The 25,436-nt window shown below is 40.0% G+C and overlaps 4 protein-coding genes across 5 annotated transcripts in view; 3 read left to right on the forward strand and 1 right to left on the reverse strand.

The window, feature by feature from the left end:
- Positions 1-129: 129 nt before the first annotated feature.
- Positions 130-1,377, forward strand: LOC124221037 (zinc finger protein 593 homolog). The gene is made up of 3 exons (XM_046630666.2): positions 130-709; positions 862-962; positions 1,062-1,377. Exons 1-3 carry the CDS (start codon positions 620-622, stop codon positions 1,324-1,326), a joined length of 456 nt encoding a protein of 151 aa, XP_046486622.1. The 5' UTR covers positions 130-619; the 3' UTR covers positions 1,327-1,377.
- Positions 1,378-1,410: 33 nt separating this feature from the next.
- Positions 1,411-2,895, forward strand: LOC124221023 (Seryl-tRNA synthetase-like insect mitochondrial protein). The gene has a single exon (XM_046630642.2). The coding sequence runs from the start codon at positions 1,411-1,413 to the stop codon at positions 2,821-2,823; it is 1,413 nt and encodes a 470-aa protein (XP_046486598.1). The 3' UTR covers positions 2,824-2,895.
- A 1,311-nt stretch (positions 2,896-4,206) lies between these two features.
- LOC124221614 (dynein axonemal heavy chain 1) overlaps positions 4,207-25,436 on the forward strand; it is a 68,080-nt gene continuing 46,850 nt past the window's right edge. Inside the window, exons 1-22 of the mRNA XM_069137098.1 lie at positions 4,207-4,242; positions 4,484-4,758; positions 4,828-5,160; positions 5,247-5,376; positions 5,503-5,676; positions 5,767-6,114; positions 6,214-6,429; positions 6,540-6,799; positions 6,926-7,394; positions 7,483-7,807; positions 7,877-8,008; positions 8,067-8,387; positions 8,461-8,638; positions 8,730-8,862; positions 8,954-9,499; positions 9,602-9,828; positions 9,903-10,145; positions 10,261-10,374; positions 10,456-10,711; positions 10,782-10,944; positions 11,738-11,848; positions 15,195-15,286. Coding sequence (XP_068993199.1) covers positions 4,207-4,242; positions 4,484-4,758; positions 4,828-5,160; positions 5,247-5,376; positions 5,503-5,676; positions 5,767-6,114; positions 6,214-6,429; positions 6,540-6,799; positions 6,926-7,394; positions 7,483-7,807; positions 7,877-8,008; positions 8,067-8,387; positions 8,461-8,638; positions 8,730-8,862; positions 8,954-9,499; positions 9,602-9,828; positions 9,903-10,145; positions 10,261-10,374; positions 10,456-10,711; positions 10,782-10,944; positions 11,738-11,848; positions 15,195-15,286 — 5,082 coding nt within the window. The remainder of the gene's footprint in view (positions 4,243-4,483; positions 4,759-4,827; positions 5,161-5,246; positions 5,377-5,502; positions 5,677-5,766; positions 6,115-6,213; positions 6,430-6,539; positions 6,800-6,925; positions 7,395-7,482; positions 7,808-7,876; positions 8,009-8,066; positions 8,388-8,460; positions 8,639-8,729; positions 8,863-8,953; positions 9,500-9,601; positions 9,829-9,902; positions 10,146-10,260; positions 10,375-10,455; positions 10,712-10,781; positions 10,945-11,737; positions 11,849-15,194; positions 15,287-25,436) is intronic.
- LOC124221543 (thyrotropin-releasing hormone receptor) overlaps positions 19,883-25,436 on the reverse strand; it is a 28,638-nt gene continuing 23,084 nt past the window's right edge. For both annotated transcript variants that reach the window (XM_046631657.2, XM_046631656.2), the window contains exon 4: positions 19,883-24,631. In XM_046631657.2, coding sequence (XP_046487613.1) covers positions 24,400-24,631 — 232 coding nt within the window. In that variant the 3' untranslated portion in view covers positions 19,883-24,399. The remainder of the gene's footprint in view (positions 24,632-25,436) is intronic.

Below are 25,436 nucleotides of genomic sequence, written 5' to 3' on the forward strand. Positions count from 1 at the left end.
CGTCTCACCGCCAGGGGCGTACCGTTCGGCATTGCCCTGTGTCTCCATCTTGTCCACGCTGCGCCAACTATCGATACTCTCCTTTATTCCAGATACCTGCCTGCGGGTATTGTGAAACAAACTACGAGCGGTATTTTCGAGTAGACTGACTTTTTCACACATTTTACGTAAAACGAGTAACAAAAATTTAGAAATATTATGTTTTCCCATATTCGTTAACATACGCGTATCGTATCCTCTCTAATATCCCACTACGGGACGCCGTTATTATTCAAAACTTAATTAACGTTGTAATTCTTACCGTTCTTCACAAATACCGAACGGTCTAGAACATTTTCTCCGTTCTTGTTTTCGTACGTCCCGCCACGCCTTGCTCCGGAACCCGAGGTTAAGTTTCTCTGTAAAATATAACGGAACGACACTGTTTCGTCATTTCGAACGTGAGCGCCTTTTACAATCGCACGGAGAAATAATCGCAACAATTGTCGACCAACGCGGACGAACTCGAGCATGTATCAACGGGATACGATTTATCAAACACAAGACGATCGAATTTTACCACTCGTAGAAAAGTTAACCTCTGTGTTCGTTATTTAATTATTGACACGTTAGCGGAAAGATGACTTACAAACGTAGAAAATATCACAAGGGAGATACACATCTGAAAAAAGGATGGAGGACTAAACGACGAACGAAAGATCTTGACGAGGTGAGATTCGATGTTTTTTTTTCTGCGAACTGAATACACGCGGCGCGCCTCACGCCACCACGTGGCCGGTTATTGTTATCATCGTTCTTGGTTGGATTTCGATTTTTTACCACTTAATTTAACGGTTCACATGTCTCGTGATTGAATTGCAGATCAACGAGGACATCAAGGATGAATATGCTCCCGCATTATTGAACCAGGAAGTGGATTTGGACAAGCCGGGTGCGGCTCAGCACTACTGCCTACATTGCGCGTTAGTATTTTCAACATGACATAACCTCATCTAACCTATCCTGGTTCATCTTCCGAAGGATTTTCAGTATTGTAGAAATTAATTACTACTCTTTTGCAGGAGGTACTTTATCGACAACAAGGCACTCCTCGATCACTTTACCACCAAAGTTCACAAGCGCAGACTCAAGGCCTTAGAACTGGAGCCGTACACAATTGAAGACTCTGAAAGAGCTGCTGGTAAAGGAAATTACGTTCTGCCGAGGAAGCGAAAGATAGAGACACAGCCGGGGAAAGATGCGGACAAAATTGAGGTCGACGATGACGATGTCGATGCGGCGCCAGCTACAAAAATAACAAGAACCGAAGATAACACTCTGGCCTAAGGGAAAACCGTAGAACATAGGTAGACATTAAATAAAGAGGTTCACACTAAATATAGGTCCAGATAATTTAACATTTTCTGCAACATGGCGAATGTTGGTATAAGACTGTTGAGCATGAAACATGTCTTCTTTCTGGGACGCTTGTCACTGAATCTTAACGTGCGCACTTATGTTTCGGCACTCTTTGTATCTGGCAAAAGGGCTAGCGAATCGTTTGCGATTCTGTCCCCCTATCTCGACTTTGACGAGCGATTTTCAGACATGGATAAGTTGAAAAACGAGTTGAAATTGCGCGCTCTTGATGTCGATGCTGAAAGTGTGAAAAATTCATGGGATTTGTACAAAAGTGTCATTTCAAATCGGGATGCATTGGAGCAGAAGAGAATTGACACAGCTAGTCAGATAAAAGGTCTAAACACAAGTAATGCCGAATCTGTAGACAATGAAGAAATTACTCGACTGAAAACAGTGGGCAAAGTATTAAGGGAGGATTTGAAAGTAGTCAGGGAAATCCTGTGGGAGCTTGAGGATTCCGTGATTCCAAAAATTCTGAAACTACCCAACGTTCTGCACAAAGACACGCCAGCTTTTGATCCGGTTATTTTGTATTCTTACGGAAACCTTAATCCCGGTGAGAATTCAAGTTGCTCGAGTAGCCACATTGATATTGGCAGGAGGTTGGGATTGCTGGAGTATTCAAGCCCTATGAATTACTATCTGCACAACGAGGCAGCCCTCTTTGAACTGGCCGTACTTCGATTAGCTGCCGATGAGTTTGTCCATGATAACACGATGCGGGTCACAGGTTTGGATTTTGCTCGCAGTATAATTGTAGAAGCTACTGGGCTGGACCATGAGAGCCCTGAAGATTCGTTCATCCTTCAAGATAATGAGGAAGTCGAAAAACATTCGGTTAATCGCATGCACCTTATCGGAGGTGCCAGTCTGCCTTCCTTCCTTGCAATGCATACCAAGCAGTTGATTAATCCGAAATACTTTCCGCTGAGGTATTTTGCCAGCGGTAGGCAGTACGTACCTTTTAATAGCCGTTTGCGGGAGGCTGGAATGTTCACAGCTTGTCAGTCATCTGTGGCAGAAGTTTTTGCTATGGTCAAAGACTCGAAGAGCAGCGAATACGCAGAGGAGTTTGAGAGGATCCTTGACTCCGCAAAGCTGTTATACAACAGCCTTTGCAATCATTACCGAATCGTAGTTAGACCAGCCAGAGATTTGAGGCCATGGGAAAGTTTGAGAGTATCGTTTGAGCTGTGGTCTCCTTATTCGAATGATTACATCGAAGTTGGCCACCTTTCTCTCTGTGGAGAATATCTTAGTAAGCGATTATTAATCAGTTGTCAAACTCATTACGGCAGAACTTTTCCTTCTATTATTTCTGGAACTATACTATCTGTACCAAGACTTCTGGGATGCCTACTCGAGGAGTCTCCAGAAGAGTTTGTTGTCCCAGACATAGTGCGAGAATATATGCCTGCATAAAATTTTGTCAAACTGAGTTTACTTTGAAAATGAGATTTTCTGTATAAATTGTATTATAGTAAATAAAAAACAAAGAAAACAACAAATGACTACAAAACTCAGTAGTCTACGTCTTGCATTTTACTTATGGCTGATTTATACTGTTACAACCTTTTACGTTCAGATGGAAAATATAGATTATGGCAAATCTAGAACTCTGGTGTATATTCTAACAATTTTATGAATTTTAATGCGTCAAGTATCCGAGCTGGTAGAGAAACATTTCTTTAAATTTTTTAATTATATATAGACTTTTGTTTAGTAATAATATCTCTTTCCACTTTATTCATACCATTAATCGAGCACTCGAGTTTTTCGAGCACGATTTTTAGATATTTATCGACCCGAAAGTTTTCTACTTTAGAATGTTTGTAATATACCATAACCGATGGTACATGGCACGCTACGTTCAATTGTAATCGGTATATTATTACGACTCTGTCAGATCTGTCGGCTGCAATTAGTTATAGCCGTAAAAAAAGGTTAAACTATTTAACAATTTTTTGCCAATATTTAGACAGTACTTTATCAGGAGAATATAACTGTACGAGGAAAGAATGGATCCGAGAGATAAATCGAAACCTGTCCTCCCAAAGCGAGGATATTACTCGGAGGTGATCACAGGCGAGTAGTGACCGAGTAGCTTAGTCGGGCAGCCAACTTCTCTTATCGATTTCACAATATCCGATTTTCAGGGACTACCGAACACCCGGTGCAACCCAGGTTGAAACTTCACGCGGGAGCAGCGCGCAGAACTAAACTTGCCTGGCAAGTTAGAACCGAACAACACGTCCCGGTTGTGAAAAATATTCCAAAAATTGAACGCCCGCGTTGCTTAGGCGCAGCTGAAAGATGGATGTCATTTCCGGAGGACAGATCAATCGTTAGTTGTACATTAGGGTGGTCTTAAAAAATGTCATTTCCGAATTTCGACCAGCTCGCTCCCCAAATCGACTTCACGTCAGTCAAAAATAATTCCCCACTTTTTTCAGATTTTTATCTCAACTCCAATCTGTGTTCCTGAGAGAGTGGATTTCCCCATTCAACCCTTTCTGGGGCATATCGAATCTACCGAACGAATTTAGATGAAATTTGGCGTGGGAGGGGATCTTTGGGTCATTGATTACGATATGAACTCAAAATTTAAAAATTCCAAATGGTGCATCCAATATGGAAATATCAGGTGACTTTTGGAGTTTTGGTGCACTATATTGGATCGGGCACTTTAAACTTTCAAATTTTGAGTTCAGATTCGTACTCAAAGACCCGAGAAACCTCCCTACACCAAATTTTATCCAAATTCGTTCGGTAGATTTGATGCGCCCTTGAAAGTGTTGAATGGGGATGTCCACCCTCTTAGGGGCACGGGTCAGATATGAGGTAAGAATCTGAAAAAATTAGGGAATTATTTTTTAATAAAATGGAGCCGATTTTGCGGGCAAGCCAGTCAAAACTCAAAAACGACCTTGTTAAGGACCACCCGGTTGCACATAAATCATTAATATTAATTGATAAACGTGACGTTATCGGGAACAAGGATCGATAACGTTAGCTGCAACTTTGCACCTATACCTCCAGAAAATCGACACTAATCTTGGTTTTTTATTTTCAATTATACCAGTCGTTTCCGGCCGAGTCATTCGCGCCAAAGATTCAAATGCAGAAGTACGTTGCACCGAAGCAGCTTCCGCGTAACGTTGCAATGGAGCGACGCAGGCGGCAGTATAGAAATCTGCGGATGCCGATGGCCTTGAGACAGGAAAATATTCGTCCCCGGGAGTTACTGCCCCCGGAAGTGGTTCGTCCTTTTTCGTCAAAAAATGACAAATACGGGCTGTACCCCACGGTCAATTATCTGCCGCTCAAATTCTTCGACGACGAAGAATTCGACTGCAGGTTTGGACGACGCTTTTTTGTAAAAATTTCACAAATATCGGGCAAAGCATGGAACGATTCATTTCACAGAACAACAGACGACTGGGTGAACCTTAACGCGATCGACGGGATCCGGCATCCCATTCCTGCTGAGGTATTCGTCGAGAGACCGGAAAAGCTGAGAATTTCTTCCGACGCCAACGACGAGGATGCTTTGGACAATTTATACGAATGGTGTAACGCGGCAATCACCGATTACGACCCACGGAGAAAATTGTGGTCGGTCTTCACTTTGGACGGCTACAAAAGAACCTTCGTCATCCCTAGAATTTACATACGTTTTTATGCGGAAGACTCGAGGACCTCAGCGAAAAGAATCGGAAATGCGTTGGCAGCTAGGCGAAAAGCGGAGGCTTGTATCAGGTTCGATTCAATAATTCAACCGTCCCGCAACGAGGTTTCTGTCTTATAATCAGTCGGTCACTGACCCCTCATCCCTTGATGATAAGGTACAATTTTTACGTCGACTGCATGCACCTCGAGGGCATTCCACCTTACCCGGAAAAAGAGTTCTACGAGGCGACAGCTAAGGCACTCGGACATGGCAAGCAGAAATACGCCAGCAAGAATTTAACGAACGTGAGTTCGACTTTTTTCCTCTTTCGTTTATCACCAAGCATTCTTTGCTCTCGCCTAAGAGTTGGTAGCGTCATGCCCTGGGATTCTGAAAGAATTATTTTGGCTCACTGTACGTGTCTTTTCAAGGTAATGAGCGAAATAACTCTTGACTACAAACGAACGATGTGCGACTTAAAGTGGAGGCAAATGATCGACTGTCATCCGAAGCTGTTCACATTTATCACGCAGACGGCATTGCAGGAAGATGAACACGCGGTTCCAGCAACTGGAAGGGTCTCAACGGGCATGAAAAACTTCGAGGTGCCCTGAAAGCGGCTTAACTTTATCGATCAACCCTTTGACCCGGACGGGATGTCGTATATTATGAGAACAATGACTTGTCACTTACAGAAAACGAAGGAGTTTTTCCACTGGGTCGTTCTCTACGTACGTCCAGAGATACACGAAGCCATGTCTTGCATAGTTTTCGAGTCAATGAAGGCCGGGGCGGGATCCCTCTTCATATCAAATTACGGCAAGTCCATGACCCTCGTAGAATTCGAACAGCTGCAAACGCAGACCATGGTTACGGTAATCAAAGACCTCAAAGAGCCATGGTTGGAAAAAATAACACAATCGGTTAGAATGTGTCTCAGAGACATCGGCAAAGGTTGGTTCAACCTTGAGCAGAAGGACCATGACGTTTACGACGTTATGAAGCTGAAAAGGTTCATGACCTTGACAATGCTTCGTATGCAGGTCATTCTCCGATTTTTATACCCATGGTTGTAAATTTCTTGATTCTGTATTTCGTGAGAAGCAACGATACTACTATATGACATGGTTTGATTTTCACAGAATGGTCTGCGAAACCTGGTAGAAAATTCGATGTCTCTTTACCTCTACATGCTGGAAACTCCGGCACTTTGTACTCTCGACGTATGCGATGATTTTGTCTGGGGCGATAACTTGGTGATAACGCAATTCAAACCCAGCAATTATCCGATATTCAACATTGAGCTTCGTATGGATGAAAGTGGTGCGGTCTACTCTACTAATTTGGACCAGTTCCGGGTTCGTTTTGCATCAACTTTATCGGAAAGAGATTTTTTTCCATGCGATGTGCCAACTACCGTAGTAAAGACAAGATCCTTCGAACGTAACGTAGACTAAATTTATTTCAGACGACGATTATACATCTATTCGACAACGCGCTTACCATGTGTCATCAGATTAGACAGGTCCATCCGTTTCTATTGCGACATCTGAAGTTTCCTGCCGATTTGCTTCTGTGTTCTGTTGGGTTATTGGAAAAGCCTGTTTGCGATGTTCGCGATCGTCTGAATCTCATTTATTCGAAAGCATTAATACCGCTGAAAGCTTACGCCAAGGAATTCCAGAAATATCTCGAATTTTATATGTTGCCGGTAACGCAGTACATCAAGTGAGCTTGAAGACGATATGTTCTTCGAATAGCTTGATATTTCTTTGCTCGTTACATCGTAACACTGTCAGGAATAATCCCAAGCTTTGAATCAACAAGTATGATAGAAAATTTTTGCATTTCAAGGAACTTTAATGAAGAGACCCGCCCCGTAATCGAGTTCAAGGATGAAATATCCTTCCATTTCCGTATGAAGCATAGTCTCGAGAAGACCTTGCCGTCCAATATTTGGATCGGTCCGTTCAACGTGAACGTTCGACCTCTGAAGTCGTTCTTGATAGAGAAGCGACTGGACCTAGCCACGAGGCTGCTCAACATGTTCACAGCGCGACTTCATTTTCAAATCGATGAAATATTAAGCGAGTACAAAAACATTCAGAAGAAATTGAAAGATGAGCCGTTCAACATAGAGCGGGTATTCGAAATGCGGGAATGGATGGAAACGATACCGCTAACCGTCAAAGGTTTGGACGACACTGTCCAGAAACTGAAACTTGAATACGACGTACTGGATCAGTTCTGGTGGAATTTGTCAGACGAGGAATTCGCTTTGAAATACGAGGCTATTGGGTTCCCGCTTCAAATTCAGATACAGGTATTTCCATTTCTCGATTTCTTAAAGTGAATATATCACTGACGTGAATCGAGGAGCGCAGTATTGATGAGTTTTGGGTTTTGGCCAGGTGGACGAGACCCTAGACTTTCTTCTCGAAGCGCAGGAAAGGTTTTACAAAGTTCAATTAACGGACGAGGCTAATCTTTTGGAGAGAATAGACGGGCTGATGGGAAACGTGACAAATATAGCTTTGCAGCGTGACATTAACAAGACCCACGAGACGGCGATCGACGTCAAGAGGGTTTGGAAGATCATTAAGGAGTGCCAGGAGCAGGGTCTGTTACTCAACGAGAGGCAGAAGCTTTTCGGGATTCCAGTAATGCCCTACGAACACCTCAGTAAACTGATTACGGAGTTTGACCCCTACAAGACCCTATGGATAACCGCTTCCGGCGAGTAATGAGCCAAAGTTACACACTCGAACACCGTCGGGCTAACCGAAGTTGTTCAATTTTACACAGACTGGCTGAAGTGGTACGAAATATGGATGGAAAATCCTCTGGTGACCATCGATGGGTCTCAGATCGAGGCGATGGTCGCCGACATGTTCAAGAGTATGACGCGCTGCATGAAGATATTCAACGAGCAGCCCGGTAAGTATCCTACCATTAATGATCAGTGGACGAAAACTTCCTCAACCCTCGTTTGCAGAAATCCAGTATATGGCGAGTGAAATCAGGGAACAAATCGACGTTTTCCGACCCTTCATTGGCCTGATACAAGCTTTGCGCAACCCCGGAATGCAGCCGCGGCACTTTGTGGAATTGAGCGACCAAACGGGGATTCAAATATCTCTGACTCCGACCTTGACATTAAAGAATTGCATCGTACTCGGCTTGACGGATTTCGAGGAGACGGTGAAGAAAGTCGCGGAGGGTGCCGCGAAGGAACACTCGATTGAGGAATCTCTCGACAAAATGCTCGCGGAATGGCAAAACGTTGTGCTGGAGTTCATCCCCCACAAGACTGCGGGTAATATTGATCGATTCCCGTGAGGATCGACGATCGATCACGACTGTTACTCGCGCCGTGTAATTTGCCGCAGATACCGATGTATTGAAAATCGCCGACGAGATAATCATGATGCTGGATGACCATGTTCAGACGACGCAGCAAATCAGCTTCAGCCCGTTCAAGACTGCCTTCGAAGAAAGGATTGCCGACTGGGACAACAAGCTCAAGTTAATCCAGGACGTTTCCGTCGCCTGGCTGGAGGTGCAAAGGTGAGAACATCGTCATCCTTTGATGAATTTTTACATCGTGATATCCAAGAGCCCCGTTGCCAATTTTCCCTGTTACATATTCGCCCTGTAGAGCATGGCTGTACCTTGAACCAATATTCACGTCGGAAGATATCAGCCGTCAGCTGCCTGTCGAGTCAAAAAAATACAACGTCATGGAGAGAAATTGGAAACGGATAATGAAGGCGGCTCACGCTTGTCCGACGGTGCGTGTAACTTACTCACCTTTATCGAGCAAATCGAAGAAAAACTTGTTCCGCCTCGGGCAGTGATCACTTTTCTAATATCACTGTTCAGATAATAGAAATTTGTCCGGATCCAAATCTTCTGGAGAGTCTTAAGGAGTGTATGAGTCTTTTGAACGTCGTGCAGAAGGGTCTGTCGGACTATCTCGAGACGAAGCGCATGCTCTTCCCAAGGTTCTTCTTCCTCAGCGATGACGAGCTTCTCGAGATAATCGCGCAATCCAAAAACGTACACGCCGTTCAACCCCACCTGAAAAAATGCTTCGAAAATATTCACAAGCTGAAGTTCGAGAGCGATCTAACAATTACGAACATGTACTCCGCCGAAAACGAGGAGGTCACTTTCCAACCGGCGATTCTTCCCACCGGTAACGTCGAGGATTGGCTCGGGCAAGTTGAGGAGGCCATGAGGGACACCTTGAGGTGCATAATCGGCGACGCTCTTGAACAGGTCGAGTCCAAGCCGAGGAAGGAATGGGTCTACATGTGGCCGGGTCAAATTGTCCTCTGCGGAGGACAGACATCCTGGACAGCGCACGTCGAGGAGGGAATAAGGACTCAGACCCTCAAGAATTATTACCACCAAATGCTGAAACAGGTACGTGGCGTGTGACCAGATCAATGGCTTTTCACGTATCAATCCAAGCGTTCGAAAATTAAGTGAAACCAAGATAAAGTATCATTCACCTTCCGTACAAAGCTCGATGACCTCCGCGACTTGGTGCGAGGTAATCAGACCGAGATCCAGAGGATGATACTTGAGGCGGTTATTGTGATTGAAGTTCACGCCAGGGATGTCCTGGCGAAATTGGTCCTTGAAAATATCACGAACGCTAACGACTTCGACTGGATATCGCAGCTTCGTTATTACTGGGTCGACGACGAGGACCTCAAGGTCCGAGCTGTCAACGCTGAATTTCCTTACGGGTTCGTTCAACGTTATTTACACCTGGATCGGGGTCAGTCCCTGTCACACCGCGTAACGGATACCGTTTCGGCAGGTACGAGTACCTCGGTAACAACGGGCGACTGGTCATCACGCCGTTGACGGATCGTTGCTATCTCACCCTGACCGGTGCACTTCATTTGAAATTTGGTGGGGCACCAGCCGGACCCGCTGGGACCGGAAAAACTGAGACAACGAAAGACCTTGCGAAGGCTTTCGCGATACAGTGCGTGGTCTTCAACTGCTCCGATCAACTTGACTTCATGTCCATGGGGAAGTTCTTCAAAGGATTGGCCAGGTATCGTCTTCACTGTTGGAAAGGTTAATTTTTTTTTTTTTTAATACCATTACGAATACTAATTGTCATTGAGTATTACTTGATGTAATGCTTTATTATACCCACCGCGTTTCAGTTCGGGTGCTTGGGCTTGCTTTGACGAGTTCAATCGAATCGACATCGAAGTACTTTCCGTTATCGCACAGCAAATATTGACCATACAAAAGGCTCAGCAGATTTCAGCAAGCAGGTATAATTATAATCTGATATCAAATTTTCACCAAATTTTTTCAAAATTTATTCAACCATGACTGTGTCGCGTCATTTTCAGATTCATCTTCGAAGGAGTTGACCTTCTGCTGAGGCCGTCCTGCGCGGTTTTTATCACTATGAATCCAGGATACGCCGGTCGTACGGAACTTCCGGATAATTTGAAAGCGTTGTTCCGTCCGGTAGCTATGATGGTACCGAATTACACGCTGATTGCCGAGATATCTCTGTTCTCCTTTGGATTCTCGAACGCTAAGCAGCTGGCTGGAAAAATAACGTCAACGTTCAAACTGAGCTCGGAACAGCTTAGCGTTCAGGTACGCTTGGGCGTTCTCGTAAATTTTTCGTCATTTACCGTGGAAAATCCGTTATTTTGTGAATTATTAGGATCATTATGACTTCGGCATGCGAGCGGTAAAGACGGTGATAGCAGTCGCTGGGAATCTGAGACGCGAGCAACGCGACATGACTGAAGCGCAGATCTGTTTACGCGCGCTGCGGGATGTGAACGTGCCCAAGTTTCTCAAGGATGACTTGAAGCTGTTCAACGGTAAGAAACTTGATCGCGTCTCCTCTACGCCATGGCAAGTACGATATAATGTGATTGCTCCGCTGACGCGTTTCACGCGTAACCAAGTTCCAATTCACCACCTAATATTACACGGCGACGTGACATCGAGCCACCGCGACATTACCTTCGCAATTTAGAGAATATGTGAAAGGAAACAGGGAGGGACTGTATTGCGTCTTGCGAAAACTGAATCACCAGCATTGTTCAGTCGGTTCGGTGAGCTTGCATAAGCGGTAGCTTGAACCCAACTGCATGGGCATGCCAAAAAGTAAGAAGCACTAATGAGAGTCGTAATCTGGTCCGCCTCAAAATTGTGTTACTCGATCCGTTCATTCATCCCCACTTTGTAGAAATAAGAAAAGCGTACCGAGTGGCACTGAGCCAAATATATCGTCAGATGGGCACATTAATATAACCCGCGTCTAAGTAGACGTTGTATATTAGCGGCAGTGGCCGAACTAATTTTGCATGATTACACGCAGACTGGCGCCAGAACAGATTTATTTATCATGTTACAAGATACAGCCGAACAAGTGGGAGCCATCAATTAAAGGCGCTCCCGGTTAACTGACCGCGTGCAAATTACTTCACTTTTTTCGACTATTCTTGGCCACTCGAACGCTGTTTTTCTTTTTTGTTTCCAACAAACAGATCCGTATTCGAACAATAGATTCGGTGATTCGTTATTAGAACACTTCGCATTTGGACTAGAACGAGTATTTCAATTATGCAGCATTTTTCACCACATTTCTATTTTTCCTATCGAAACAAGGTATCGTTTCGGACCTTTTCCCGAAGATGACCGAGCAGGCCGTGGACTACGGAATCCTGGAGGCAAGCATTCGGAAGTCGGTCAAGAGTAAAGGGCTACAGGACGTCGACGGTGCGTGTTGAGCCAATTTTAATTTCCTTCAATTACACATTTTTTTTTTTAGATAGAATTGATTATTCTTCGACAACAACTCTCCCTGTTACCTTGAGACACTGACGTCAAAAATTTAATCACTGCTCAATTTTAGCGAGACACAAAAGCCAGAGATCATTTCTCTGGCCGCATTTTGCACAAAATTTATTAGTCCCCGCAAAATCGGGGCTTCTGCATTCCGGATAAACGGAATTTTAATTGGACGGGATGGTGTCGGGTTGTTTTAATTTACCTCCACGTCTGCATTGGCCCCGGGCGCTTCTTTGCAGCGATTACTCGAGTATTACCCAGACACAAGTCCAAGAGAAGCAATAACGCGGGTAAACAGCTTTGAGAATAAATTTGTTGAAAACCCTTGTAAAATAACCGCAAAATTGTGGTTCGTTTGAAAGACTAAAAATTCCTGATATCCGATTAGGCGCGCTTTATGTACAGGAGATATTCTTTGATATACCTACGGCAGTCCATGATTTGTGCAGACGTGTTACAAGGCGTTGTGCAAAGTACGGGAAAATATTGATTATTTATTCGTAATACCAAATTAGTTTCACAGCCTCTCAAGAGATCGTTTATAAAAACTCTAATGTTCCTCGCGAAATTCTCCACGTCTTCATGCTCGTCGCTCCACGTTTTCAACATTTATCAAACGCTTTGGTTAGATACGTAGCGATGATTTATACGAACGTTGTCAGATAAGCGAAATTCGCTAAATTTTTAACCTTACGAGGTAAGAATTATCGTGGTTTTGAACTTTATCAGCACCCATTTTATTCGCCATTTCATTACGCGAAGCTTCAGGGGTACGAAGGGATGGGAGAGTTTTATGGAGTGTGGATGAAAACGGCGGACAAAGCGTCTCGCTTTCTGAACCCGAAAGTCTTGAGAGCTCTTTGTTCAATCGCCACATCAAACGAGAGGTCAAGCTCACTCCATACCCCAGGGTGTATGTACAGTTGGCAAAAACCGATTTTATTACCAGTTTAAATTAAAGCGTCACTCGTAAAGAAGCATGTCTAAATTACGCGTAATGTGAGTAGACAATTCTGCACGGCAATTTTTCCGCTTGAAATAAACTTCGAACAGGGTACTAATTTTACTTGAAAAATTATAGCTGAAACAGGAATATTTTCACTTTGTGGATAAACCGTCTATTTTCCGATGAATAATTATCTTCTAAAGAAATTTAAAAAAATTATATTATTATAACCAAAAAATCATTTGCAGTTTATAATTAATTTTTTCCCAACATCGTCTGTTTAAAAGAAGACAGTAATAGCTGAGTTACATTCACTCTTATTTGAAGGATTATTATCGAACATGAAACGGAAATAAAGTTATTGACTATATCAGTAATAATGCGCTTGATGATCCATGAATCTGGGCTTCAGGCATAAAAATATTAATAGATTTATTTAAAGATAATTTTTTTCTGGATAGCTTGCAACCAACATAACCGCCGCATGTAAAATTTTCCTCATTTTGTCGGTTTTTGTGAAAATCGTATTCACATCGTTTCACGCGAAAGACGAGAAAAAGACACGACTAAAAAGGTATAAAAAATTTAAAAGCCGGCAACTTCTATCGCGAAGATGATAAATTTCTTCGAAACGTTTGTACCGGCGATATTGTTTCTTTTACCTTTTTTCACCGCCAACCTGTGACGTGAGGGTATAGCATAAATCTCGTCTTAAAAGCCGCGAGGAGTGCAGGGATCGGGAACAATTTCACAGGGGTGCGACGTTGAATGAATTACGTACGAAATTGGCGAAGCGCTTTTTCCACGGGGAAGAAGATAGCACTTGAGGGCTTCAAATTACGGGACTCGAGTCGCCTTGTAAGCTTTTAAAGAAAGTCGTGGTGTAACTTACCCGCAGCGAATTTCCCTCGCAACTCAAACTTGGGCACGAACAGACTTATCGCGTTTCTGTTCACACCCAAATGTGAGATTAACCCTTGTTAATCAGTTCGTTAGTTAATAGTGGTAAGTATTCTTACAACCTATTTTATATCCATAGCGAATTTTTCAATATATTTCTTTGCGGTTTTTTATTATTTCTGATAGTAAACTAATAGATTTTCAATACTCGAGAGTAATTATTGCGATATAATGTAGATTGTTATTGATAGAAATAAAATGATTGATAAAAATCGTGAAGATTGATGGAATAATTCATTTGCAAGAAAGTTATCCCTCTATACGTATAAATGTTTTACATAAAATCTAAGTTTTAGGGCTCACTTATTACGAATCTGAGATCGGATTTAGAAAATTCAAAATGGCGAATCCAATATGGCGGAGGAAATTTTCAAATTCCATCGAATCCGGAGAAAAAATCTGACCGGGTGTTTTTGGGGACACTGATTACGAATCTGAAATCAGATTTTGAATATTTAGTAGGGCGAGTCCAATTACCCCTGCATGAGTTTTTTGACCTTATTCGAGGAAATTTGAAATTTTCATCCACCACATTGGCTCCACCATTTTTAATTAACAAAATTTGATTTCAGATCATCGTAATCAGCGGCTCCAAAAACCACAGAATACTATCTTGTCACGAAAGTTGACTCGGCACAATAATGTGTGATTCAAAGGGTTAAGAGTTTAATTCCACTTCAAAATTTACCCAGCACGTTTACCGTACTGATTCAGTATCATTTTCACTTAAGAAATGCGATGTCTTTTCGCACCCCAGTGAAGTAGATTCAATGAACACCATTTATATCGAATCACGCGTCACTTTCCTCCCCTATAACTTATTAATTCGCGTTCAATCTTTATTCTGCATCGTAAATTCCGCCACGACAACGGATCGTGCATGTAACTCGGGTATGTATCAGAGCTCGCAACAAGAGGAGAGGGTGGTTCTACCCCATCCGCAGTTCCGGGCATCAATCACGGCTTGACCTCGTTCCATGCACAAACGCACGTCAGAGAAAAATCCTGTTCAAATATTCAGCGTTACTCTTGCCTTCCATTACCCGCGACAATGACAATGAAATCGATACGGAAACTCGAAAAAATACCCCCCCACTTTTTCTATAGACACGGGGATAAAAATTATCCAGACCTTTTTCCATTCACTTGTCCCTGAATTCCTGGCAGTTTAACGAACTATCAGTTGGCCATCGTCTTCTATCCATTGTTACGCTCGTGGTGTAAATAACCCGTTAATTGAGTGATCCCGATAAAAAAAAAACATTGAATATTATAATAAAATAATAAAAAAGTTGTGATCTGTAGGTACCTACAAGTTATAATTCAACAAAAGCTCGGTATTAATTCGTTCCCGTGTCTTTTGCGCAGAGTACGTACAAAAGGTGATTCAGCTTTACGAGACGACGGTTGTGAGGCACGGTTTGATGCTGGTGGGGCCAACAGGATCCGGAAAGACGAAGGTAGGGTTTGTGAAAGGGCGGATACTGTAATAACGATTGGGTAATATTAAGTTCAATCGAGTGAAAGAAAAAAAATTTGCTCTATTTCTATAGACGGTGCTTATCGTGCTTTCCACTCCGTGTTAAACATATTACGAAAGTTTTTTTCCGGCATGCCGATACCGTTTCCTCGAGTTTAATTTTTTACTTTTCTTAGCGACTCCTGAGGGCAACGGGGATTTTTTTTGCTGCAAGTTAGCTTTGTACGCAAATTATACAACGTGCGCGATGGTATCTGGGTGTGGTTTGCTTTTTTCTTTTTGCCTTCATTTTTTAAACATCTTTTTACACTAGCAATAATTCGTGGATTGTTTTTATTAATTTAACGACTGCTTACGCGCTGCAGCAGCAGCAGCAGCAGCAGGTGCAGACTTATGGTCTTTTGACGAATACGAAAGCGTCGGAGAATAACGAGGTCGTTATATAAATTTCGTTTAAGACGTCGGGCGTGATCCGTGACGTACCTTTAATTGCGATCTAAAACTAATTGTAAGCAAAATTGAGCGGCCAAGGCCACCTACGAAGAGTGAAATTTGTATTTACGCGCTAATTACTTCGGTGGTTTGTAAAATTGTACAATTAATATGTAGAAAAGTAACTCGGAAAGTTTTTAATCACCGCACTGCCATGATTTTTCAGTTCTGGCAAAGGGGATGTTGTCCGGGACTAATTTGTATCAAAAAGAAAAAAAAAAGAAAGAATTTTGTCTATTAAAGTAGAGTAAAGTATTTTTTTGTTAAAGCAATTTTCAATTACGCATTCGCTTGTTTCAGGCAATGCATTTTGCTCGGTGTATTTATTGTATCCATTTCAATTATCTCCCGTTGAATACGGTAATCGCTTTATTTATAGGTGCACATTCAAGACCCGTAATTTAACGATTATTTATAACGTTTAATGCGTTTGTTCCAAGAAAATCTCGTAATGGGATTTTCGTTGTTTACCACCGTCGAAAATCCTGCTAATATAATTGAACTGATAAAATAACGAAGCTCGGATGATACGTATTATTCATTCCAAATAATACAACGGATAAAAATATGTGCCTCCAGAATTATTATAGAGATAAATCAACGCGATTATGTGTAAGAAATATCTAAACCTTAAAAACCTTGTGCTGTTTTATTCGGTCAATTATGAGCGAAGATTGCTTGTTCGGTTTCAATAGGTATACGCAAATTTCCCCGAGAGTAATTTCCTCGACCGAAAAATAAATGAGACTTGAATTAGTTCTACGCGTCTATGTAATCGGGTAAATGTATGTATATGGAGCATTCCATGCCAAACAAATCTAGGTGTGATCCTTGGCGTCAGACCCAGGTTGAAATGGCACGGAATGCCTCATAAAATATATAACGCTTGTATCTTCTCGCAGTCTAGTTAGTGTCTAATATCCACGACTTCAAACCGAGGGAGACAAGGAAAAAAGTTTTCAGCCGTTGTCTCTCTTTCAAAATCGTATAAAAGGTAAAAAGGACTTTTTCATCACCCACCACCAAGGCTCCCATTGGGTTAGAAGCGAAGCGACGATACGTGCGTTCCATGATATTGTTTTCGGGATCGGATTTCTGACTCTCGTTTATCAGGCTCGTGACGTTCCCCAGAACTCTGCTGCGTATCCGTTTACCCGATGCAATCAACCACTCGACGTTTACACTTGTTTACCCACTTCGCGCTATTATACTAACAATAAGCGACAAGAATAACTGGATTTAACGAGATTTGTAACGATTTTTTTTCTCTATCCCTCTCCGAAATTAATTCGATCCGTGAAATTTGTCACAAGATTTCAACCCCTTCGAGCAACGCGATGCAGACAATTCCTAAAACAATTTTTTCTGCTTAATTATCGTCGTTCGTTATGTGTAAAAAGTTATTTTCATAATCACGTGAATTTTTCAAAATTTTACGACTCGTCGCAGAAGCTGTTATCTTTTTACGTAAAAATAATATGATTCTGCATGTTTTTGCTTTCCGCACATTGAAATTTCTACCACATTTTGACCTTTCACCTTAAACATCCTCTTTCTATGCTACGAAATTCTATTGTCGGTTAGAAAAAGATGAAAATTGAAACAAGATTAGATAAATCTGCAAAGATAAGTGAAGTAAATTTTTATGATTCGCGGGTGCCTGTTAACTAAATACATATTATTATGCACATTTTGCATAATTCAACACGCATACTATTGTGGCAAACTACTTTTTTCAATCCTGTTCAATCACTCCGGCGCCTAATAATTGACGATCAGATGTCGATGAAATCATTTTTAACAGTGTTAAAAAAATATCTGATCAACATCTCGAATCACAAAAATTTACACATACCTAAGACGTTTTAATTTCCATGTTTTTCTAATCGTCAATTCATTTCGCGATAGAACTCCTCGTAATTTATACCGAGACGTTACCGCCAATCCTGACCCTGACATTGCGGCTGATTTACAATAATGTGCTCATCGTTGTTCAGGTGCGATTATACATACTTATATAGCTTGGGTACGGTTCGATTTATTAGCTGAAGGCTGAACGACGCTTGGAATTGATGCGGTCATCCCGAGTATACATTAATCCTTCCGGATGATTAACGATCCGTGATACCCGTTCGGTGAAAGGTCGAAATCATAGAACTGAGGGGTGGCTGAGAAACGTTGATCAATCTCGGAAGCCGGTGCCGATCCCTCTTTGGTTTATAATAATTGGAGAGGCACTCCCGGGATATTATTTTTGGAGATCGATCGATTGATCGGCCGTTTTACCTGTACTGGAAAATTGCGAACGTCTCGTTTTCGCCCATCCGCGTGGAACGGGAAAAGAATTGCGGAGGAGAATTTAAGAAGGCTTGAAGTGACCGCGATAAAAAATTAAATAACATGGCAAAAATCGTTGTTTCTTTTTTTTACTGCATAGAATTTGTTTTTGCGAAAAAATAATGGCACTTACAGCCTTGATGCGAACGAAATGCGCGGCGGCTGCGAAATTTTTGGAGTCTGTTCGAGACTGGAAGTTTTTTTTTTGTGATACTTAGCGAGTTCGCAAACAGTTTACCACTGATATTTATACGTTGGATATTTTAATCCTCGTGACTTATTGTCAGAATAACTTTGCATTCCATTTCTTGCGGTAAGAAAGAAGGAACTAAAAGGAGACAAACACGTACGTTTAAAATTTGATGCATCTATGCGCTTTGATTCTAACGTATCGTCCACCTACTCTATTACGATATTTGCATGTATGCGGAATTCCGCAAAATTAAATTCGCGAAGCGGTATAAGGTGTTTTCTTCTTTTTTTTTTTTTTTTTTTTACACCTTTCCTCACCGTCCCACCATCTCTACCATCTTCTCATCCCATTATCTGCGTATTTTTTATCCCGATTTCGCGCTTTTCGACTCGCGAATTTACACACCAATTTCCGTAACGGAAACGTACGACGCGGTTTCGAATGTTAATTCATAATCGTAAATATTTATTCGTTTATACATTTATATTATCAGTATTTTAAAGTCTATAGGTATACGTATAGCATATTAGCGCGTTATACAGAAATAGCTTTATATGTATATTATTCATACAGAGACTAGAGGTACACCTATATATATATATATATAGGAGTAATGCATTATCATACGAGTTTTACGGGTATACAATTATTTAATTGATTTGTATGTAAAGTAAATTAATCTCATTATCTGCTGCGTTGCAATTATACAATATACACGTATTACGCATAGTATATAAGTATAACATCTATGTGTATAAACAAGCGACTATATTTCGTATAAAAATAAGCTTATAATACATCTATGATAATAATAATACCAACGATAATGATATATAAGTAGAAATTAAGAAAATAAGCTTTTCTCAATACCTTTAAATTTTCGCCAAGCTTATCAAATATACACATATATCTAATATTTCAGCGCAAGTGTTCAAACGACATATAAATGCAGCTGCCTCAAAAATACCACCGATCATACCAATTGATTTATTTGGGTACGTTACAGATATTACGATAAACTTTACGTGGAATAACAATTTTCGTCAGAATATCGGAACAACAGATAAACAGCAGAAAAATACAATTAATTAATCTGCTCAAACCTGTCGTCTACAATTTATAGATGCGGTATTAATTTAATATTACGTATAAAAGATAATTATAAATTCTTACAGTACATCCTGAATTAAGAACGAGGGTTTTTTTTTTTGTCTAAGAGTTGGACCTAAATCGATCGATTACCGAGAGAGTGATTCTCCTAATTCGTGTTGAATATAATACATACAAGCAGCAAAGAAGTGTGAGAAAAAAAAACCTAACACTTTAGTAGCATGGTGAATAAAAAAAAAATGTTTAAATAACACATCACGTTTGGGTTAGCCGATTGATTTGGCTTTTGGGGCAATGGTACATAAATTTTTTTCACTTCATCAAGTGTTTATTCAACCGATCAGACGTGGAATAAAGAAACAAATATTTGCAACCCGGCCTGGACTGAAATTTTTATTTGTTCACCGTTTTTCGCGTTACCTATCGGAAAAAGAAATATTTGCGTTAGATATCATATACCCGAAGCGAGCTTGAATATCGCGAAAACCCGAGGCTGACAGTTTTTCTTTTTGGTTTTTTTTTGTTTTTTGTTTTGTTTTTTATTTTTCTTACACAGTTACCTCATTTTTCGCTTTTCTGTGATCCGATTTAGGCCCTCGTCCGCGTACTCGCCGGTATTTATCGTTACGAGCATTACCTACGTTAAAATGATCGCACTTTATGTATATATTTATCTAATCATACACTTGTATTCAAGGACATAGTACGCAAAGATATTTACACATTTATATTATATATATGTAGGGTATACAATTATAATCCGTACAAAATCGCGCCTATATTATAATCGGAAAGTAAGCACAATCTACTTGACACCTGACTACAACTTGGAATATATTATACATACGTACATGATATATTTAACCGAAAAAAATATATACATATCAGGGTGTTTCAAAGAAAAATAATTTACGATTATCCAACGTGACATCCCCTAAAAAGTTTGTTCGGGCTAAAAGAAAGACTCTGTGAAAAGGCGAGTGTTCTACGTCACGTGGAAAATCACACTCATCAGATTTTTCCCTTTTTTCACAAGTTTTTGAATTTGCGACGAAAGACGTTGTAGCACTTCTATTATTATTTCTTTTCTGACATTTGTATTCAATCACAAGGACACGATCCATAACACAACGATATATCATCGGGAAATCTTATTCTCCTAAATTAAAAGTTCGTATTGAATTATAACTATTTTACGAGATTGAATTAGTAATGAAAAACTCGTCGGACACTCTTCTCAAACATCAGTCGGAGACTTGATGTTACAAGTGTGGATCTTATGCGTGATTCAAATTCACGATGCGATTGATGTAAGCAACAGATAAAAAAAAAATTCTTCACGATACTTCACGAATCTAAAATAAATTTATAAAAGTGAAAATTCATCCAAGCGCGATCTTCTACATAACGTAGAACGTTCACGTTTGACAGAACCTTTCGTTTAACCCGAAAAAAATTTTCAGGGGCTGCAGTGGTGGAAAATGGCAAATTATTTTTTTCCTAAGCGCCCTAATATATAACATATATATATATATACATATACTGTACGATATTTAGAAATTAATGCTGTGCCATGTGTTACACATACACATGTAACACATGTAGGTATGTAAAGCGTTCAACGCTTTCAGTGTCGAACAAAAGGAGGGAATACCATTTGAACTCGTTACATATTTGATATTATCGTCATCATTATTATTATATTACGTATATAACGTATAGTGTATTATTCACCCGCCTCGCAAGTTTCGCCCGTTATCTCTCGCAGTTGTCACAAATGCCAGATGCAGGAGCCGTCGGCATTCCTTTTGTTGTAAACACGGTAACAATAGATTTACGACATTTGTTATTCAAACCGGTATTAGGTATATTTTTCTATGCGTGTACTTGCGGCTATCGATAGAATTACAATCCCCACGTGCGTTACGCTACAACAACATTTATACGGGTAGGTGTACGTTGCTTGTTGTTTTTCCTTTTCTTTTTTCTTCTCTTATCATCGTTATTCGCTTAACGAATTTAAAACAAATATTATATTACATGTGTAGAACACATTGAGTAGTACATATAATACACAATATTCATAATTATTACGTCTTTATCGTTACATTACACGTAAATGTTCAATTTACGATTAAACAGTATATGGAACAGAGTAATAACATAGAACTGATTTTTTTGTTCTTTTTTTCCTTTCTAATTCATTCCTCGCAGTGTCGTTGTTGATTGATTTTCCTTAACTACGCAGACTTATGTTACACATATCGTTATGTATTAAGTTGTATTTTATAGATGTATATATATATATATTGATAATAATAATAATAATAATTATTATTATTATATGTAATGGAATTCTCACGATCCTTACGCGACCTGCAGCCCTAATTTATTTACATTTTTTCTTGGCCCGTGGTTATTAATTTTCTCGTTTTTTCTTTTTTTTTTTCTTGCCTGTTCTTTTAAATACCTCAATATACACATTATGGAGATAATTTTTAGCAGACACAGCGGATGGTTAGTCATTAATTATACAACAGCTGACCAACTTCGAGCTTATCGCTGTAGGCGATTTTATTACAGATTTTTATATTTCTTTTTTGCTTCCGGTAAAATGTGATAATTATTATTTGCAAACAAGTTGCCTCCCCCTGCAGCTTACATATGTCTGTATATTGATTCTGCGTAAATCCAGCGATATCGTTCATAATTATGGACGTATAGCGTAGATAATATCCGTTGGCTGCAGCTGTTTCGTAAAAAAAAATATGTATCCGTTTTTTGGATAAAAAATTTCTCGAAGCCCAAAAACTTTTTAGCGTACATTTCGCTCTTTCTTTTCGCCATTTTTTCTATTCAATAAATGCTCCAGCTTATTTTTCCATCTCTGTTTTTTTTCTAATATAACTGTATAATTAATACGGTACAAGTTTCTGATGAGAAAATAAATGAATAAAATTGTTTCTAATTTGAGCACCACAAGACGAACGCATCGTGCACTCACGGTAATTAAATTCGTCGGTTTGTTAACTGGTTATTGCAGGTATATAAAATAGGGTGGAACCACACGCGCGGGTGTTGATTTATTGCGAATTCGTGTTCTATCTAAAATACAATTGCAGGTTGTTATTTGGATGTTTTTATAACGAAAATAAATAAAATGAAATAAAAGTAAAGACTATCATAGCGATTGTCTCAGGTATTTTCGGCAGCAGCGTTTTCGTTCTCATTTAATTACGCTTGCGTCTAAATTAAATACGTTTATTCGTAATCGCGTTCGCGCCTCTATTTTCTTCTATTCGTCTTAATCCTCTTCATCTTTTTACATCGCGTAACGTCGTCAATTTCTTAGCGATATGATTGCAGGGCATGCTTTAGGAACCCACGATGAATAGAAAATTTTTCCCCATCCCCTTCAGGGTGAAGTAAAAGATAGCTGAAGGGCTGCGGGGTGAAGACGAAAAGAAAGAAAAGTAGAAAAAAAAATAAATGTCAGATAAAACCACATGACAAATCGCGCAGACATATTCGGGGTCGAGAAAATATACCTTTACGACTATGTCGGGGCCATCGACCTGGACACACAGGGATATAATTTTCAATAATATTTACATTGTAATTTATCGTCCAGCGATTTGTCTTCATTGCCGTGTTATTATAGACATTTGAAATTCCCATGTTATACGTGTAATGATGTTATATCAGGTATTACTTCGTTACATCCATCACATGAGGTTCGCCTTATTTAAGCTTCTTTTTCTCTCTCTCCGACGGAACTTTTGCCAACTCTCGCATTGTCAATTATCCGCTAATTGATTTGTCGTCAAATAATAAAGGGACGTCGGATACTGAAATCGAATGGACGTTTTTTTTTTTTTAAGAAAGTGAAACAACTGTTTTGAAACTTTTTCGAAGTGTGGGTACCTATACTTAAAAGTTAACCTGCACTCGAAATTATTCATCAAACTCGATATTAGTGATATTGCATATTATATGCGGTACCGTCAAACGAGCGAATTAATTTCCAAACATAACACTTTACGTCTGCTAAATATTTTCTCCATATCACATGCAAAATATACATTATATACAGCCATGCGGCGACATGACATCCGTTATTCAACAACTGGAACTTTTTTAATTCACATTAATCGCTGTCAGCGTTATATGTACGTTTTTTTTTTTGTTTGCTTTTTATTTTTTTGGTTTTTGCATACTTCCTTTTCATTTTTCTCTTAACGTCTATTGGGTATATAAAGTATCGAAGTAATTCTGCTAAAATTATATAATAAAGTATAAATAATTGATTGATTCTAGACGACTAGATTTATGAGTAATAATATATATTTTATAGCCTTTTAATATGTTGTTTTTTTTTTTTTTTATGTTTTTCAACTCTTCCAAACTTTCTCCTACTCTTGTTACATCCGGTGTACCGCCACGCGTCTTCCCCGTCGTTGAATTTCGGTAAAAAAAAAAAAAAAAACTTACAACCGGACTGAAAGAAGAAAGAAAGAAAACAAAAAACAAAAACGAAGCCAGAGGGAAGTTTCGATCGGTAAATTAATTACGTTCGTCAATTTGCTGTTTGACGAATGAAAAAAAAAAATCACCGCGCCTCGACCACGACCTAAGATTGTATTTTAAAATTAATCCAGATTGCGGAAAAGTATTGTTAATCGGAATATTGTCTCTCCCTAACCTCGGTCCTCCCATGGTAGGTGTAAGAAAAACGAGGTAGAAATAATTGCAAGACGTAGAAAAGAAAATAATCGAAGGAGAGATTTTATAGGCGTCTATAATCGTCCGCTGCCGATTTTCGTCAATAAAAAACACTCGCTTTTCTCCTTAGCATTATTATACAAAGGTCAGGGATCGACGGCTAACTCTGGGCCACCGTTGGCGACGACAATATTCTCACCACCCCTAATTCGGAGGGTTCGAATACGTCTGTAGATTAGCTATATGTACCGTTGAGGGTTGCAGTGATACCTTGTGATGCTTTTTTGCACCTTGCACATCAGCTGCTTTAGGCATCGGCGAAACGTGATGCCGCACATGGCGTACAGGGCAAAGTTAATGCTGAAGTTCGTGTAGTAGAGCAGCATGAAAAATTGCTGGATACACCAGAGCAGCAACGGCGTTTCCTTTCGGGCAAGGGTGAAGAAAAATACGCACAGCCGGATCACGTAGCTGGAAAGTGATAGAAAAAATTTATTTCCGAGATACGTTGATGTTTTTATTTTTAATTTTCTGTTTTTCGGCTGCTTTTTACTACCGGATCTTTGTCTTTTATATCGCCGGAGATCCGGAAGGTATACCTACTTTAATCAGCTTGTTCTTTAATCGTAAACATGTTACGATCGAACATTTCAAGGAATTTTCTCCAATTTATTAACCGTACCAGAATTTTTCACTGTTCTATATTTCAAGCTCGTCGAAGTGATTTTGACTTTTTTTTTTTCACTTCACGCCTCGATTGATCATTCCTGATCGAATTTCCCGCCTGGGTTCTGACTGTTGTAAAAATTTATGCATCAAGTGACTTTGATTAACGGATCGGGAAAATCGGATTCGGCCGGGTCCTAACCGTTTTCGGAAAAGGCCAAGTTTTTTGACAGACACGCGAGATTAGTGGCAGCGATGGAAACGGGAGCTCGAGACTTTCTGAAAGTTATTTGTTATAGCTGCGGATTGATCATCTGCACAAGTTACATCATTTTTCAAGAAAATACCCCCTTTAAATGTATAGGTACATATATATTACATACACCGCAAGGTTAGAAATTAATGATCGTTGGTATGATTTCGATTGTATGCAGAGACGTTGAAGTTTTCAAGAAAAACACTATTGAACTCAAAAGTTACACAGACAAGCGGATGGTTTTATTGAAAAATTGTGATTCACCCATTTTTGTGAAATTACCGTTAATCGTATCGATGATCACTCGACTAAATTGAATTTAAAAAAGTCTGAAGTTATCTTCGAATCGCACAA

The sequence above is a fragment of the Neodiprion pinetum genome, chromosome 6 (genome assembly GCF_021155775.2).
Source record: "Neodiprion pinetum isolate iyNeoPine1 chromosome 6, iyNeoPine1.2, whole genome shotgun sequence".
NCBI classification, from domain to species: domain Eukaryota; kingdom Metazoa; phylum Arthropoda; class Insecta; order Hymenoptera; family Diprionidae; genus Neodiprion; species Neodiprion pinetum.

Excerpts from the sequence above, each read along its gene's own strand:
- LOC124221037 (XM_046630666.2), top strand. The coding sequence starts at position 620 with ATGACTTACAAACGTAGAAAATATCACAAGGGAGATACACATCTGAAA. Across the intron at positions 710-861 it reads GAACGAAAGATCTTGACGAG|ATCAACGAGGACATCAAGGA; the intron begins GTGAGATTCGAT and ends ATTGAATTGCAG. Across the intron at positions 963-1,061 it reads CACTACTGCCTACATTGCGC|GAGGTACTTTATCGACAACA; the intron begins GTTAGTATTTTC and ends ACTCTTTTGCAG.
- LOC124221023 (XM_046630642.2), top strand. The coding sequence starts at position 1,411 with ATGGCGAATGTTGGTATAAGACTGTTGAGCATGAAACATGTCTTCTTT.